At 46.7% G+C, this 18,949-nt stretch overlaps 1 protein-coding gene across 1 annotated transcript in view; it reads right to left on the bottom strand.

The window, feature by feature from the left end:
* Positions 1-243: 243 nt before the first annotated feature.
* Positions 244-18,949, bottom strand: part of efnb3b (ephrin-B3b) — a 96,346-nt gene continuing 77,640 nt past the window's right edge. The window contains exons 3-5 of the mRNA XM_080486884.1: positions 11,445-11,537; positions 6,405-6,467; positions 244-1,186 (exon numbers count right to left, since the gene is read on the bottom strand). Coding sequence (XP_080343010.1) covers positions 759-1,186; positions 6,405-6,467; positions 11,445-11,537 — 584 coding nt within the window. The 3' untranslated portion in view covers positions 244-758. The remainder of the gene's footprint in view (positions 1,187-6,404; positions 6,468-11,444; positions 11,538-18,949) is intronic.

Below are 18,949 nucleotides of genomic sequence, written 5' to 3'. Positions count from 1 at the left end.
TGGCCCCTGTGGTTTTTCTTTGTTTTGTTTTTTTTGCCTTTTCTTTTTTCCTCAAGAGAAACAACACAAACAAACTAGAATCCTATTGTCGAGTTAGTGGCAGGGGCCGGTCTCTGGTTGGCTGATGGAGCTCTGAGGGGGTGGGGCGGTGGATTATAGGCAGGGATGGTCTCTGGACATCAGAGTTTTCCGGTGCTGACTGGGGTTTAAGGATGCAGTTTTTTAAATTTGTTTTTTATTTTTAAAGTCATAGTCTTCTCTCTCTCTCTCTTTTTTTTTTTTTTAAACAACTTCTTTTTAAAGCACGTCCCATCGCCAGGTCTATACTCCCAGAAAAGAGTGTGCTCGTACACTCCCATCGTTTTAGAGGGTGACTCTTCAATTCGACTCAGGCTCATTCAGCTCTGAGTTAGCAGGAACAGGGCACTCAGAGGCTCTTGCCTCTTCACGAGGGCCATGTTAAGAAGGGCTATGTATGGCTACTACTTTGCCCTTTGCACACACTTAAAGGCCCAGTTGTGTGAGAATGTGTCGGGGTGGTTTAATAAGGGAGAAACACAACTATGGCAGGGCTTCGGGGGAGGGGGGGGGGGGGGCGGAAGGGGGGGTCCCACGGGCAATACTGGTGATTTTGAAGGGATCTGGGTTGGAGCTGTGGTGGCAAGCTTCGCTGTGGCTTCATTCTGAGCGGGCGGGGATTGGTCGGTAATGAGCAGAGGGGAGGTGGGTTTGTCCAGTTGGCCGGAGCGGTGGCCCTCTCATACTTTGTAGTAGATGTTGGCCGGGCTCTGAGGCGGCATCTCCTGGACGATGTAGACGGGGTGCCCGTAGTCCCCGCTCACCTTCTCGTAGTGTGGGCAGTAGGCCGAGTCCGACGTCCGCAGCGGGATGATGATGTCGCTGGGCTCCGAGCCGTTGTTGTTGGAGCTGGTGATGCCCCCGCCGCCTCCCCGCTTGGGGCTGGTGAGAGAGGACAGGGACAGCGGAGGGTGGTGGGTGTCTGAGTGCTTGGCGTGCCTCCGCCGGTAGCACACGATGCAGATCACTGCAGTGACCAGCAGGAGAAAGGCAGAACCGCCCGCTGCTCCAGCGATGAGGGCGATGTTGGAGGGCTGGAGGGGTCCGTTTTCACCTCGGCCGTCGTCCCCGAAGGGTCCTCGGGGCTGGGAGGAATTTCCGGCACCCCCTGAAACAAATCACAGAGCAATCTCACATCAAGACAAGAACTCTTAAAAACGTGGGCAAGGAGAAAACAGTGATATACTGAACTAATTCAGAAGAGAACTCTCAATTGTGAATGGGATTATTTGAACAACTACGACATAAAATATCATTGAAAATTTTCAGAGAGTGTCAAAACCGCACTGGATAGTCTTCGGGCCTTGCGCTGCAATAATACCCGACATAATTCCACATTGAGAGCAACTAGTTGAGGTGGTTTGGCCATCTGATAAGGATGCCCCCTGGTCCTCTCCCATTAGAGGTCTATCAGGCAGGTCCTCCTGGGAGGAGGCCCCGAGGTCGACCCAGGACCCGCTGGAGAGATTATATATCTCATTTGCTCTGGGAGCAGCTTGGGGTCCCTGCTAAAGACCTGGAGGAGTTGCAGGGTGCAGTGTGGCCTGAGCTTCCTTACTGTCCGTACTGCCCTGTCAGACATGAACGAATGGATGACTGTGTTGTGGAAATCACTGCACAAGCTTAAACATTCCTTTCAACTTTGTCATATTTTTTATGAACAAAAGTGTTTTTTTCCCCTTTAGAAAAAACTGATTTACACAACAGTGCAGCCAAACACTGGCAGACACACCAAACATAAGAAAGTAGGAACCTCGGGCACTTTGCTAGAAAGTGTCTTATTAAGAGTCCTCTTCGGCAAGCCCCAAAGTTTAAAGAGGAGAGGTATCATCCAGCAAGATGTCATTCAGCCATAGGAGTATAAATAATGAAACATTTCATGGGTGAGCTGCACATGAATGAGTAGTATCTACAGACATGCTGCCAGCCAGACAGTGTCCTTTTCATGTAAAGTCTTTGCCAAACTACAATCAACAGGCACTGACCTGCCAACAATTCAAACACTCATTTAAAATGTTTACCACGCAACCTAAAAAAAAAAAAGACATGGGAAAAACTGCTGACTCACAGATAATCTATATTCTTACAGGAATTAAGAATAAAACAACTTTCAGAACCGCAACCGGCTTCTCAGTTTCACTTCCATTGTGAAACATCTGATTTATCACCGTTTGTTTTTAACGCTCAAGAGTGTCGCAGCCTTTTAGGAAACTGGATTACACTATATGATGTATTACGAATGAATACATCCAAGCAGAAATCGCAGAGCTTTTAAATAAACACGGCACTCCTCGTGGCTGTGCACCACAAATATCATGAGAGATGTTGACAGTGGAGCTCAGCCGGCGGAGGCTGCACACACTGCGCCCGGAGGAATGCAGCGAACCTCGCACAAGCTTATATGTGGTCTCTTTATTGACGTGATGAAGTGGACAGCAGCGCGTATAAAACGCAGAGGAATGCCTATAGAGAGCGGGAGTGCACTGTACATTATATACTCTTGTGGACAGCTCGGCGAAGCCGCAGCGTGTATCAAGGTAGCACACTCTATTTCCCTAACCCTTAACAACTGTATTTACTTAGTATTACCGGCTGCCACAAGAAGAGAGCCTCCCCGCCACCAGACCACACACCCGGCCTGCCCGCTGGCCTTCCTGTCCGCCCGACTGTCTGTCTGTCTGTCTGTCGTCCTCGTCTGTCTGTCTGTTTATCAAACTGTCTGTCACACTATCCGTCTGTTTGTCAGCCGCTCGCTCGCTCGGTCTGATGCGTGTCTGCCTGAAACCTTAGATCTTCACAGCCCGGGAGCCGGCGGTTTTCTCAGCGGGGGGTCGGGGTCAGAACCCAGCAGGTGAGTGATGGTCTGGAAGGTGTGCACGTGAGCGTCCGCTTTAGAGAGCGGCGAGGTGGGAGGCGGCGGGGACGGCTCTGGCGGAGGACCGTGTGAAGGCGAGCTGTGGACCGGTTAAGGCCGGTAATGTGACTCTCCGCTATATAGAGCCTTTGGATTGGTCCATCATTATTCTTGGCACACATCCCTTTTCTTCTCCTCGCCGTCTGTCTCGCTGCGGCGTCTCCGCCGCTTCCTCGCCCTCCCTCGCTCCGTGGCTCTCTCTGTCTTCGGGTTATTGTGGCCATAATGACCTACCTTGCTCTGGGCTCAGCGCCTAGCAACGAGGACGCACATACAGACACACCGCCGTATTGATGTACACAACCGTGACAGGAAATGCAGGCACCTCTCCCTGGGCCCCCCTGCTGCTCCACCCCCCCGTGGTGCCGGACAGACCGGGAGCTAAAAGGGCCAGTTTGCTCTCCCCGCTTAGTTCCTGCGTCCATTAACACAACATCCCTCATTCTCCATCCCCATTATGACTGCTGCCTTTCACCGGCTCTCATTAATACATCCTCTTCCTTCACCTCGCCTCTTCCACTGCCCCTACGTGCACACCCCTTCCTCTCTTTTGCGCCCCCTTTTTTAGCTTTGAGACCTCACTCCCCTCCTTGCTTCTGTCTGTTCTACATGCAGAAACCAGAAAACAAAGTCCTAAAGTGTCCCCTTCCCAAGTATGCCATATCTCACATGGCAGAATGCAGAATTTTTCAACATGTTCTTTTGGAACGGTTTCATCATCCACCACGCTCCTGCACGTTTGCACATTTCAGCCTAAATAAAGTGTGAATCAGCCCGCGTTTGCGTCAACAACCTTTATATGAATACATTCAAGGGGATGTGACAAAATTACATAATTACTGGAGCCGCAGTAGCTCATGCATTATGGCATCTCATTGCTGCTTCTCACATAAGATGGCAGGTTTTTTAAATGAATTTGTCTCTTCCTATTCATGCAGCCACGTTAAAACTAAGTTGTGGCACTGCAAAGTCCCTCTTTCAGAGTTGCACTGGAAACTTTGGGCGGAACGCACTCCTCATCACAGTCGGGGAATAATGAGTAATGTAAGAAATGACCTGGTACTCTCTATAGTTAAGAACTAAAAAGTACAATTACAGGGGCTATTCGGGACGCATGCTCTCTTTTGCAGAAAGGTTGGCTAAAATTATCTTTAGGCCCCACCATATGAACTCAGAAAAAAATGGGTATTAAAGATTTATTAATATAATTACTTTAACAAATATTTGGTGTGCTCATTACTTTTGCCTGTACTGGAAAAAATGAAGCGTTTCAAACAGGCCTGAAAAAAACCTATGGAGGGGTTCTGTCTTTACCTTGCATTAGCAGTGCCTTTCCTGTCCAAGAAACCACCACACTGTTACTACAGACATATATATATATATATATATATATATATATCTCTAAATAGGTTTTGAAAATGTGCATTTGTATTAGATTCACCGTCTAAGATTCACTCCCTGGTGTCATGAGAGCTGAAACAAGAGGAACACGGTGGATGTGAGCCACCAACACCTGACTGATGAAAGGAGAAGCTCGCAACTGAATCCCCGTCACACCGCATATAAAGAACGATGATAGCTATGTGACCATTTATAAGGAATAGAAGCACACATTAGGAAGTACCACGTTCCCAAATCGCCGTGTGTCTTATTTTTCAGCAACTACTACAGTAATTCTGCCACTTCTGAAGAAATTAACAGGCAATTTTATACTTCCCCTCAATTTCGTAGCTCTTTCTCTTCTTTATTTGAAATAAATAGAAAAGGAAGCATTAGCAAGAAGCTTTCTTAGTTAATAGCCTGAAAAAGAATCTTTATTCCCCAAACGTTTGGAGGAGTTCCACATGCACTGAATGGGAGGAATGTATCACAAATCGAAATCTGTTTAAAGCTGGATTTGGGTTGACACGGAGGAACCTCTGCACTGCAGCTCTGCTGGAAACTGATTGAACGCTAGTTGGACTCCGCGGTGTAATGTTGAACCTGAGAGCGTATAGATTGTTCGCGTGCGATTTGGATCTATTTGCGTCATTAAAAAGAAAAGGAAAAAAAAAAAAGTCACGAGGACTGGCAGTTCGTCTTCACACCACGTAGACTACAATCATCAGGAGTGGCTTTTCCCTCGGATTTCTAACCAAATTACGGATGTTTATCCTCAACGGACATCTGCACACTGACTGAGTGCTGTTTTGATTCGGATGAATGGAGTTTGCGGCGAACTGAGGGGAATAAGGCTCTTTAAAAATTCTGACAACGCTCATATCTGTAGTGAAAACAAAACAAACAAACAAACAAATCAAAAAAAAACATTACTGACATATCCAAGGAATGGTTTTGTGTTCATTTACATCCCAAGTGATGATCAGAGGGAACAAAGCAAACACAACTGGAGAGAGAGTTCATGCGTTCACACGAGGACAAGAAATTTTCTGTCGGGGGACAAAACAATCATCTCAGATGAGCGGTTAAGTACGTGTTGAGGCGTCCGTGCCCGAGAGTCAAAATGCGTAAAAACCGCTCGTTGCGCGTGTGAATAAAACATTCTTGTGGTGTGTGTGTGTGTGTGTGTCATCTCGCTCGTCCCGGTGAAAACAAAGCGCACCATTGTTGCTGGCTTCACACGTGGGATTCTCACCTATATGAGATGCAGGCTAGTGATTGGAAAATGTGTGAAATCCCTGATTTATTGGGTACTGTACGGCAAATTCACAGGCAGAGAGAGAGAGAGAGAGAGAGAGAGAGAGAGAGAGAGAGAGAGAGAGAGAGAGAGAGAGAGAGAGAGAGAGAGAGAGAGAGAGAGAGTCGTGTTCTTTCCCCTCCACTGAGTATCTCTTGAGGTGGAGCATGAATTTAGCCTCTCTCCATTTACGTCCCTTTCTTCTATCTCTCTCTCTTCATTTGCTTTTGTTCTTTCTCCTTCCTCCGTGTTACATCACTTCCTCCATCTTTCATTCCTTCGCTTTCTCTCCGCAGAACTGCAGAATCCAGGCCGCCCCAACTAATGACAATAATAACTCTGTGAAATGCCGCCGCCACTGCCCTCTCTCCCTCTGTTTCTTTCTCCCTCCATCTTTCTTCCCCCCCCCCACCCCGTCATTCTCCCAAGGTAGCTATTAGCCCTCGATTCCCCGCCTGCAGCACTTAGCTCAGGGGGCCGGGTGCAGAGCCGGGGAGGAGAGGGATGGAGACCGGTGGGACACGGAGGGAGGGAAAAAAGGGAGATAGATAGAAAGAAAAAGAGGAATATGGAATTAAACACAGAGATCCACAGATGCCACCCGCTGCACATCCTCCCATCTGTCGCCTCCTATCTCCTCCCTTCCTGCTGCTATCTACCGGTCTTTGCTTACTCCATCCGTCCCTTTTGCGGATGAATCTGCAGCGGATTATCCCCGTTTGGTTTCCTGCTTACCTGGGTTTCTGCTGGTGGTGCGTCCCGCCGGAGGCTCCTTCTTTGGAGGCAGTCCATATTGGCCTGAGGAGGGGGAAGCATGAGCGCACAGTGAGAGAAATACTCAGACATCCTCCGTCTTCCGCAGCAGCCAAAGCTCGCGGAATTGGAACCAATAACTGAGATTAGCCAGCCAGAGAGAGATCGAGACAGAGGAGGTTTAATAAAGGCTTCCCTTCATTCCCTTCCCATTATAGGAGAGCACATATTGATTCGACTTCAATGTGCCACGTATGAGCACTTCTCCATTTGTTTGAATGGGAAACTAAAGAGAGGCCGTTTGTTGTTTTGGCCTGAACGAATTTACACAAGGCCATAACGGCTTGTAATCTGTAGTCGCTAAATCAGGCCATCTGTCTAGCAAGCCCTCAGTAATGGTGATGGCATTAAAGTGCGTTTATGTGACACAGGCAAATACACACACAACACACACACACACACACACACACACACACACACACACACACACACAGACGCACAATTTGCAAGCCACTGCATAAGTGCTGCTCCTCAAAGCTGAGTGAGACGGCTCAGAAAATACTAATTTTGCTCGCCTCGGAGCCATCTGGCTAACAGTGGGCCGCAGAAAATAGTTTGATGTCGGGTTATGACTGTGCGGCTCAGCAGTTCGTGCAACATCTCAAAAAAGGAAAGTCTGTTAGTGGTCATCGCAGCAACCCGGGGGAGAACAAAATGGGTATTGCTTTGCAGTATTGTACAGTAAATGCACAAAAGCACATTTGCTCGTTGTGTGTGGGTGTGCATGTGAGGCCTGACAAATTCAGATTACACAACACTTGTGGAGCCCGAGGGGCCTTGCGGGGTCCAAAATGCAAAGCAACACAATGGTCCACATGTTTTTAAAGAGAGAAGTTGTGGTTTTACAGCATGGGTAACAATTGGGTTAAGTTAGGAAGGGTATTATGGTATACTTAACTTAAATGTGAAGGTTAGGGTTGGGGTTAGCTGTTACAAAATACAATACGTCCATGTAAAGGCTCCAAAACGCAGTATTTATGTCTTTGTGGGCCAGAAAATGTGGATTTTTGTGGCTCAACCAACCTTAATGGGTCCAAAAAGCAGTGCTACACACTTGGCGGGTGTGTTTTTAAGGCTGTGAATGTAGTTATCTGGGGAAGGTGACAATTAGAATAAGGTAAAGGTCAGAATCCTAATGAAATAGCTGCAAAGGATTATGTTAGGGATTATTAGAGGCAGTACATCCATAGGAAGGAAACACAATAGTGCTGTGTGCGTGTGCACATGTGTGCGTGCACATATTTCTTCATTCATGGGCCTCCAAAGCTAGAAAACACACTCGATTTGAGGGGTCCAAAATGCAGGGATGTGCACTGTATTGCACACTATTAACAGTGAATAGTTTATTTATTCATTTGTTTATTTTTTGGAATTGTTTCATGGTGGTACTGCAGATGGAGATTAGCTTTTGCTAAATCCGGTGTTGCACATCTCTCCTCATCAATTGATGATAAAAAAAAGTCAATGAACACAATGAACAATAAATGCATGATGTCATGAGATTGGTCCCCACAAAGATGGAGCTTCCAGTGTGTGTGTGTGTGTGTGTGTGTGTGTGTGTGTGTGTGTGTGTGTGTGTGTGTGTGTGTGTATACCCGTCAACATATATATACTGACATTTAGAAAAGCGTGAGGCTATTGGCTGGAGGCTCCCCGATGACAGTGAACCAAACAGAAGTCGGGGGCGGTTCTGGCAGGATCAATAGAAACTGTGTGGTCAGCAGGGGCTTGTGCAGGGAGGTTCAGGCTGTGTGCATGCGTCTGTGTGTGTGTGTGTGTGTGAGACAGATTCAGACAGCTAGCAAGATAGATAAAGAGTAAAATACGAGAGGACAGGTCAGTGCATCTGTGTGGGGCAAGGGGTGTGAATGTGTGCGTTGGGAAGAGTGTGTTCCTCGGAGCGGAGCAGAGCGCCATATCTCATCAGAGATCACCACGAGGCGGCACGCCGCTTATTTAGACGACAAACAGCACAGACGTGACCTTTCAGCCACATGGCAGATAAGATGGAAAAGACACGGAAAGAGTGGAAATAGCAGAGGGTGGGGGGGTGGGGGGGGCATGCAAAGCAAAAGGGAGGTGATGAGGACGGGGAGACGGGGAATTTGAAAAAGGAAATGAGCCGAGTTGCTGGATTGAAAAATAAAGGGGTTAAAAAAAGAAGCGGCCAATGCATTGGGAATAGAGGAGAGGTGAGGGAAGGACAGAGGAAGAGAGAAAAAGAGATGACAAATAAGATGTGTGTGTGTGTGTGTGTGTGTGTGTGTGTGTGTGTGTGTGTGTGTGTGTGTGTGTGTGTGTGTGTGTGTGTGTGTGTGTGTGTTCTCACAGAGCTCTGCGAAAGTGGCAAGTGGTGCGTGTGTGCAAGAGGAAAGTAGATTTTCCATTGCCTGTGTGGTGAAAGGAGTCAGGGGAAATAAAGTGTGTGTGTGTGGTGGTATTTCTATTGAACTAAGCTGACTACGCTGATGTTACGGGCTGATAGAGCCACAACGGCACCACTTGGCTTCTTGCTGAGGAGCACCAACAACACAGAAGGCCCGATAACACAAGATTGATGAAAGAACGGCAAATACGTTGTGTGTGAATTGGTGGTGGTGGTGTCATGTGAAGGACAGCTGCCTATTATGTACAGGTCAGTGAAAATGCTTGAACGAGGCTTTTTCTGCAAAACCAGCACGTGAGGGTCATTACTGGCGGCAAATTTTCCCGGAGCAAATTAAATGTGTGTGTGCAGCTACGAGTCATTAAAAATCACTGACTGCGTGCTTCTTCACACTGAATGGAGTCATTTTGCTATCATGCTTTTTAGCTGGCGGGTCTGCTTGAGCGTGGCGGCGCACAGGTGTGCGTTTTGTATGCCTCCTTAGTCGCAGGTCTGAGCCATCGTGTGTGTGTGTGTGTGTGTGTGCTGATGTTTACGTGTGTGTGTCCAGCGTGAGTCAGTCGCAGTTAAAAAGGCAGAGTGAGAAGGGAGTCAACAGGGCTCATTAGAGCCGACTGATCCCACACTTCTCCGCTGTTCCTGCCACTTAAACGAGCCCTAAAACGCTCGCCGAGAACACGCGCCGCACCTATCGCCCGTGCGTGAGAAAAGCGGCAGATTAGAGAGCCGGGTTATGAGAAGCTGAAGAGGAGAGACTGGGGTGCGAGGGAACGAACGTGCGCGCCGCACAGATGTGGGATGATGTTAGATGTGGAGGACTGGAGGCTTCATGCGGGAGGCGATAAAAAAAATAAAAACAACGCATTTTCTCTCATCTTCGCCCGTCGAGCAATGACGGGAGAAACATGGCCTCCTCAGCTTGGATTCTTTAGATTCTGAGTGTGCCCCGGAGGAGGACACTTTGCCTCCCTTCATGCGTCGCATGAAAATACGCTCAATAGGCCACTTAGACAACATTGAGTACACAGTCTACAGGCAGCTGGAGTCCATGTGGTAATCATGTCTATACTGGGACATTATTCCAGCTCCAAATACAAGGAGATCGGGATGAGCTGTGAAGTGCTCCCCATTTTTTCTTCAGCGGGCACCAACTGACTTCCATTATCCAGCGCTCTCGTAGTCTCCTGGTCGTCTGCTGCCCAGCTGGATAAACTAGAAGACTTAGCGGGGCCACGAGCGCCGCTCCTCTTTGCTTTTCGTCGGCCTCTCTCTTTTCGGCAAGTGGTTCCCAGTTCTTTTTACAAAAACAGTTTGTGTTTACTGTCCAGAGAAATTGTTTGTGGATCACAAGAAAGCATGACTTTTAAATTCTGAAGGACATAAAACAGTTTGGAGTCGGTGGCACAGTTGGTACAACAGAGCTGTGGATTTTCTCCAGGTACTTTAGTTTAACTAGTGCATGCGTGTGTGTGTGTGTGTGTGTGTGTGTGTGTGTGTGTGTGTGTGTGTTCGCTCTGGTATGGGCTGGTGACCCGTCCTGTCGTAGCCTGCCTCTTTCATGTGCTGCCTTGTATAATTTCCAGCTCAACAACCCCGGTCTGGACAGAGTGTGTAGAGAAGAGGGGTTGGATGTCAATATAATTAGAGGATTATCCCTGGGTTTCGCTGGTCACAATAAAGACTATATTATTCGCTGATGATGAGCAGATGTTCAGCCTCTTCTTTTTTTTTTTCTTCTTTTGACCTAAATACTGCCCTTTCAGAGCACTCATACTTGCGAGGTGTGGCGTGAATAAAACAAACCGTGGTGTGACGGGGCCCTTTATAAGAGATTAGTTAGATTTAAGTCTGATACGCTGGATGCGGCATTGTGAGAGCTGCTGTCTCATTCGCAGCAGATTCTTTTTTCTTTTTTTTTCTGCTTCAACTGAGGTATGAACCAGGAAAATGCTTTGGCAGCCCTCTCTCGACACAGGGAACACATTATCTTAAATCTTCTGGTTTAGACATTTAAGTCAATCTTTCTTCCTTTGCTGACTCATTTACAGCAGGACAAATCTTTTGTTTATGCCGGTTTCTGATTTTCCTGTAACGCCGGTACTGACTCTCTGGATATCATGTTTGCCTAATTTGAGCTTTGCGAACAGAACCTCATTCTGAAAGCTGCTAAGATTTTTTTATTTATTTTTTCTGTTCTTGCAGCTTCTCTCCGTCTCAAGCTCTCCAGATGCACACAGCAGCACGTCCGCCCTGGGAAAGTAACTTTGCCTGATAAAACACTATTGGCCGAGCACTTTGAATTTACAATCAGGATTCAGGACTAAGCACACCAGACAAAGGGCCAATTTGGAAGGTCAACGATGTTTGGTTTCATCTGAGAGTTGACTTTTATCTCAACCGAATATCAAAGAAGAACCAATAGTTTAAGAGAATGAACGAGCCCCTGTGAGTGCTCCTTTTATTGAGTGTTGGGTGAGTCACTTGTGTGTCTGTAAGTCTGTGACATCGGGGCGAGGGACGTTTTTGGGCTTGAGCGAAAGAGAAAACGGTGGGAATCTTAAGTTGAGAATACTCACTCTGTCCCACTTTCAGGACCACCTTCATGCCTTGCGTAGCGCACACTCCGCCCCGCATGCTATCCAGGCCTTGACGCGTCCCATCTGACGTAGCTGGAGGGATGGAGAGACAAAAGAATTGCCATAATTAGTCAGGTAACAGGTTGCATGTGAGAAGAAACCGCGTTAAAAAACCACGGGAAGCACATTCACTCTGGATCTATAGCCGACCCCGGCTCCTGCTGGTACGGTCAGGGCGCTGCGGAAAAGTTGGCGAGTGACATTTGCAGAGGCAGCGCTTTAAAACTCCACCAGAAGCTCTGAAATGTCAAACTATGAGGCAGCGGCACTTTAATAAGTCCTCATTTACCAGGCTGCCGGAATTCATTAACACCCCCGCCGCGCCGCATGGACTCAACCGCTCCACCGTCTACTGCAAGTGCAGCGCGGCGGAGGCTGGATTGGAGGGGGTGGGGGTGGGGGTGATAGGATGGCAATCCAATCAAGTGTCCATATAAAGTAAAATGGAGCCCCTGAGACACAAATCAGAGCATGATTTGAGTCAGAAACTTGATTGGTGGGAATATCCACTGTGTTGGATGAGTTAAAGCTGCGATTGGTAATACCCCACCACTATCACCGCTTATGTTTTAATTAAGAGAATTAAGGAGATATTGTTAATTGAAATTGAGGGAGTTGCGCGTTAATACAGGCAATGGTGGATTTAATATTCCCCTTTTCATGCTGTAAGAGCTTCTGGTACACTGTAGAAAGTGAGCGGATGCAGAGAGGGTGAGATTTTCGGGAATTCTGATCAGGATGTCGAAGGAGGCCAAGAGAGAGGGAGTGTACGGACACTCCCAACACTCGCCGTTCTCACTCTGACACGTTCTTACATAAAGCATGGCTGAATGTTTTAAAGATCAGCGGAGCGCAGGTCATGGGAAGAGGAGGAGGAGGAGGAGGAGGAGGAAGACGACGAAGGAGCAGTCAAACTGGAGAGAAAGAGAAAGAGAGCGAGGGAAACTTGATGATGCAGACAGGAAATATGTGAGGCGACGAGAGCGAGCGAGTGAGAATCACACCTCTGCCACTGATCGCTTGTGCAGCCGGCCTTCAGACGCAAATGTTCTCGCAGCCTCTCTCACTGATTTCCAAATCGCAGCCTTCAGAGGACGCGAAACTCCCGCATTTTGGTCTGAGCTGATGGAAGGCCGGTCAAAGATAGGGGAGTAAACACACTCTTCCTCCATTCCATTTACCTCTCCTGCACACGCACCGCCACGTCTATCCTTACTTTCCCCTGTTGTAGCCCCGGGGGTTAACCCTCACCTCTTCTCCTTAAAAAATAAATAAATAAATGAAAAAAAAAAAACCATCATCTTCCGCCCGTTACCTTCAGGCTATAGATTATCCTGTCTGAAGCGGAGCAGAAAGGGAGGGATGGCGGGTGGCGAGGGAGGGAGGGAAACGGAGAAAGAGAAGGGAGAGAGAGAGGTGTGAAAAAGAGGCAGCTTTACTCTAACACCTCCTCTCTCTCTCTCTCTCTCTCTCTCTCTCTCTCTCTCTCTCTCTCTCCATCCCTGCAGGACGCAGTGTGAAAGCAGGCGGAGGTCAAGGCGAGCGGCGGCACAGTGAGAAAGTCAGGAGACAGTCGGGGCTACACGGAAGGTTTAAGTAAAAACTTCTCCCTTCTTCAAGGTTTCACACTATTTGTTGTCACATAGGAACATTTCATGTCGTAGTATTTTTTTCTTTCCCCTCGTCAGACTGAGACTTCTGGAATAGTTTATTTCACACTAACGCGTGTCGACAGCTTAATGGATTTTAACGAAGCTCAAATGAATGAAAAGAAGTGGAGTGAGTGAAATTAAGGAGCGCCCCTTTCGTCGAGGCTGCCTCCCGAACAGAAAATTGTTATCCGGCAACATCTTTGGCTCAAACGCCGGGTTCATGTTGCAGCAACATGTTTCCGACATTGTCCTGATGCTCTCAAGCTGTGTTCTGATCAACAATACACAAAACATTAGCGTCTAACGTGCAGAGATTAATTCCAGTACTGAACTGATCAATCATGTTGAACATAAACTCGTGTCTCCGATCCGTCTACAGAAATACGACCGCATTAAAAATATCACTTTATTAGTATTGACCTATTTCAATGGTGGGTTTTTTTTCCAACCTTGGTGGAAAATTCAAGTTGAACTTTTTCTATTCGACTGAAGAAACTAAAGCATGAGGATGGAAAACTCCATGTCAGCATATGCTCGAGGGTATCTTTTCTTTTCTTCCCAAGAAAGTTCACTTTAGGCCCAAAGGCGACGTGAGACCAGTGAAACCTGCAAACGGATTTAGCGTCACGCACGCAACTCGCTGTTCTCAGTAACGACTGTTTATGTGGCGTGACGTCAAACCCACCAAACCCACATTACGGCGTCCCAAACCCGGTGTTTAAGTCCCTGAACTGCCCTGGCATTTATTAAAATGAATAAAAAAATGAACTAATGTTTTGACCATTTGGATTTTTATGCAAAAAAGGGATTTTTTAATTTATTTTTTTGGTGCTTGAATAATGCATCCACATATAATCATTTAATCAACCAATTAAGAGCAGCTGCACTACACAACATCTATTTTTTAACACCATTAATTACATATTCTTCTCCTGCGGCATGTTGTACTTGAAAACATAATTATGAAAATGAAGGATATGAAACATAATTATCCTGAAACTAGAAAACAAGGAAATGAGATGTTCGGAGTGAGATTATGCGGCTTCTGCAGTAAATGGGCCGACAGAAGGACATGCAGGCAGAAACTTGAAGAGTGCGATGAAGATGGACCGCATGGTTAGGAAGTGAGACTACAGGTAGGTAAGGAGGAGGAGGAGGAAGAACCCCGGGAGCTGGTCTGGGAGGCAGGGGTGAAGTTCGGTGGTATGATTTCTGGGAGTAATAACTAGTGACACGCGAAGGAGGACGAGAAGGTGACGGGAGATGAGGGAGATGAGGGAGGCGAAGGGAGGAGGAGGTGCAGGGAAGTCAAGCGCGGAGGCTGATTGCCTGTGACAAGCTGTTGGTGATATGATGGGGACGGGAGGCGACGGCAGAGGATCAAGAGATGACCCCACGGAGGCCGAAGGAGCCAAGATATTCAGAAAGATATGGGGAGATAGAAAAGGCAGCCAAGTTAAAAACAGAAAGTAAGGAAAGAGTTTAAATGACATGATAGAGAGCAGAGGGGTAAAAGACTCTAATGTCTCCATTATGGAAAAGTGGAGCGGTAATGGATACAAAGAAGAGGCAGAGACAAAGAGCAGCACAGACAAACTGAACCAGGAGAGCTTCCACAAATGTGATTTTGCAAATGCAAGCCCCCCCATTTTTATATATATATTTTTTTTTAAACATCACATTCAACAAGTCACAAATATCACAAAGGCCATTTTTGTTAAAACACCGAACTGGATCATGACAAATCCTCTTAAAGCCATTAGACATGTTACAGGTGCCACTATTTCTGTGAATGTGGATTTCACGGGAACAAAGCAAACAGAAGGATCAGAGCCGCTTTGCCCTCGGATGGAAAACATTCCCCTCCCAATCTTGGCTGCCGAACGCCTCAAAATCTGCCTGCGCTCGAGGACGACGGGGGAAGTGGGTGGGGGTGGGGGGTATCACCCGATCCAGGTAGGCATAATCACACAACATCTGTGAAATCCTGATGAGAGACGGAGATGAGGAGATGGAATCGGAGGATCTTCTTGGGACGACAAGGCGAGGAAAAGAGGTGGGGGTGCGGGATTAGATAAGAGGAGAAAGGAAGAAGAATGGAGAGGAAGACAGGAGGGATAGATGAGTAATTGAGACAATGATCAGCAGTGATGGGGGGATGAGAAGCATCGGAGGACAGAGGCGGGGAGAGGCGTCGCTCCGCCACTCCGGTTCGATGTGGGGGGGGGACGGGAGGGAGAGGCGGAGGAAGTGGAAAAACTTAATTAATGAAATAATACTGCAGTCAGCCTCGATCAGACTGCACACGAGACGGCGGGCGGGCGGGCGGAGGGGAGGACTGTGTATCTAGTCCACGGAAGAGATCGCAGAGTGGATGAGAGTCTTTCTCTGTGTCTGTTGTTATTACCAAGGTCAGCGCAGGGCCAGGCCTTCTCCCTGCCTCCATTATCGCTCTCCTGGAGTCTCACATTGTCCACTCACTCATTCATTCAGTCTGCGACTCATACCTCGGCTCCAGTCCTACAATGACCGACGTTTGCTGCAGTGAGACTACGTAAAGTCGTGTCATTTGCATTAAGGTACACTTCAGGACGCTCAGTGTTTGCCCTCCCACTCTATTCCCCCTCCTCCCCTTGGTCGATTTGGTTTTTTTTTTGTTTTTTTGCAGCCCCCGGTTATATATTCTGCACATGCTGAGTGACAGCCGGCCTTCTGCAGCAGAAAACGCTCGCCTCGCCGTGAGTGATGTGGATTTGTGTACATGCTGATGTTATCATTTCTGTCACGTCCTTCTGCCGAGTTTGGGACGCGACTCACATTTCGCTCTGCTCCAAAGTCACGAGAAGTGCTATTTTACTGCCCCGATTTCACATATTTCCGGTTGAAATGGGATTTCATATATACATATATATATATATATATATATATATATACGCTCCAACTCGAGGCGCAATATGTTGGTTTAGAAATCATTTGCATATCTTTCAAAGGGAAGGTACTTTCACCAATAATGTACCTCTAAACTCAAAGTTGGATGATTGACCCAGGAATCAATGAAAAGTACATTTACACCAAATCTCTTATCCAACTTGAATCTCTGCACCTTTTTGTTGGAAGACAATCAAAGAGTCACTTGATCTTTTAGGCAATAATGAAAAAAATGATAATTATCTGGTTCAATTTCTCAATTCGGATCCAAAAATATCACCAGTCTTCAATTTCCGATGATATGGAATTTACTTCCGGGCACCGACAACAATAGTGTAACTGTGATACAGTTATTATAGCTGTGGCACGTTTACCTTTTTTGATATGTCTCAAAGTTATCATCGATAAAGGTTGTATCATAATATGAGTTAATTTCTTTGTATCTGTCCATCAGGTATGAAATAATTAGACGACAAATTACATTTTCTTGAATTCAAGTGTGCAATTTTTATGAATAAATTACCACTAATGGCATTTTATTTCATATCTAAACTTTCAATCAGCAGGGCACGTATGCACAATCCAACAAAACATTGGTTATTGCACATAAATGTGCAATATATGTATAGTGCACCCCTCATATGAACAGTCAGGAAGTCTCAACTTCTAGATTGCTTCAAGTCCACTCACACACAGACGGTAGTCAACACACATGCATTTTAAATTATTTCGAGGCCCTATACTGAAGTATAAAACTTAACCTCATTTTTTGGGGGGGAGAAAAATGATGGATCAATGTGCCAACGCAGGACTTTTATCAGAGAGAGAAAAGAAAAAAACACATATATATTTGATGTCGACAAATGTTATGTAGCAGTCTCCCAGCCTCGGGCTACGCCTGCCTTCTTGCTCCGAGGCTTTCGTAACATCCTCCACAAAACCAGATCAGAAGTCAGGCCAGTAAGTTGTACAAAAACAAAAACCCAAGGCAAAGCAAAACTGCATATCACTGGAAAAGCTGCAAGCTGTGATGAGGCAGAAATAACCCAAAGAGACCAGTGGCGCCCCCTTTTATTTATTTTTAGCAACCGTAGCTTGAAAGTATGAAAACTTCTTTACGAATATCCCCCTATTTACATTGAAATCTCTTTAGAATTGCTCAATAATAATCAAGTTCTTTGGAGGATTAAGCAGCCACCACTTATTTGTGTCCAGTTGCCGAGTACAGGCTTTGACATGCAGACTTCTTAACTTGTAGACCTTTTGTGATATGTACACAAATACAAATACAAAAAAAAAAAAAAAATACCAGAAAGCAATAAAAAAAAAAAAAGAGCTTTGTGCCCCCAGCACTTCTGCAGCATCACTGTCCAATTACAGACGAGATTCACCAGCGTGTAACATGAACTTGTCAGCGCAGTCGAAACCACAACAATAATGGCAGAAAAAAAACGAACAGAGCGCTCTCTAATTGTACATTTATTTTGGACTATTTTACAGCCATAAAATCTAAATAAATCCAGTCTAGCCATAAAAAGGTTAATATTACAATTTAATAGGCTTGGGGCAATCTGTTGCTCTAATTTATTGGGATTTACGGCATACATCCAGCTGAAATCACACTAGTACAACTCAAATTTCTGCAAATTGCTTAAAAAAACAAAAGCTGAGAGACTAAAGAATGGGGGGGGGGGGGGGGGGGGTGGGTTAAATGGGGCCCGGAGCTCGGATTTTGCCCCGAGCCCCCAGGACGTTTAAGGTCACTCGTGTCAATTGAAAAGTTATGAAGTGGCTGTTTTTGTTCAAATCAGAGAGCCTGAGAAGGAGGTTTTTCTACATTTAGCCGCCGTGTATGACTGGTGTTTGTGTGGCCAGGCTGTTCCAACAGTCCGAGCGAGCTACTGTAGCACACTCTCTCCGATTACACGCGCCGCTTGAGTGTGAAGTGGCAAAAAACATCTTTTCCGATGGCAGCAAGATTAAAAGGAAGCGAAAACGGGAGTGTGGCGCGCTGCAAAAGAGCAGATTAAACAACAAATGGAAATAAATAAACAAGCAAACCGGAGCCAGGGAGGAACAAAGCTCGCTCGCTGGCTCCGTCTAGCGGCGGTGGCGCCCCCCCCCCCCCCCCCTCCTCTCTGATTGGCTTTGGTGGGTGATGGCGAGGAGCGTGTCGAGCTAACGGATGCAATAATCACAAATGAAAGACGTGAAAGGGTGTGTTCTGTTTCGCCCCGGACACATTGCATGCAGAGACTGGCATGGATGGAGTGTGTGTGTGTGTGTGTGTAAGTCCCATCTGCGTAAAATCCAAAATCATAAAAGGTGTTTCTTTTGGGACAACTTTCCCTTAAAAACCTCCATTTGACTTCCACTCGTTTGGCTTTTGGACTCCTGTGGCACTCAGGTGGACCGAGAATGTGTGTGTGGGTGTATTTGTGTAAGTCTGCGAGGGCATAGAAGGGTCTTGGGAGGGGGGGGGGGGGGGGTTACTGATGCCTTCCTGTTTAAATTTGTAGTACTCACTCTCATGAGCTCCATGTGTGTCATCTAGATGATGAAGAGCACAGAACTTGATCCTCGCCCCCTCGAGGCCGAGCCGACGGACTCGGTCTCGCCCCCCCCCACCTCCCCTTCTCGAGTCCCCTACACGTCCCTCTTTTGAGAAAGTTTAAAAAAAAAAAAAACCTCGATCTCGCCATCGAAATTTCCTGTAACTAAAAACGTCTTCATAAATCTCGCATGGCGCTTTTATAACCTGGCTATGACGCATTAACGAAGCTATCACAAGCCATTACCTCGCTGCGGCGGCAAAAGGCATTAAGCTGTGTACTGAAACAGAAAAGGCATTATTTGAGCTCCCCC

Source organism: Lipophrys pholis, assembly GCF_963383615.2.
Source record: "Lipophrys pholis genome assembly, chromosome: 18".
Taxonomy (NCBI): Eukaryota; Metazoa; Chordata; class Actinopteri; order Blenniiformes; family Blenniidae; genus Lipophrys; species Lipophrys pholis.
The sequence above is the reverse complement of the archived record's forward strand: the minus strand, read 5'-3'. Positions and strand labels throughout refer to the sequence as shown.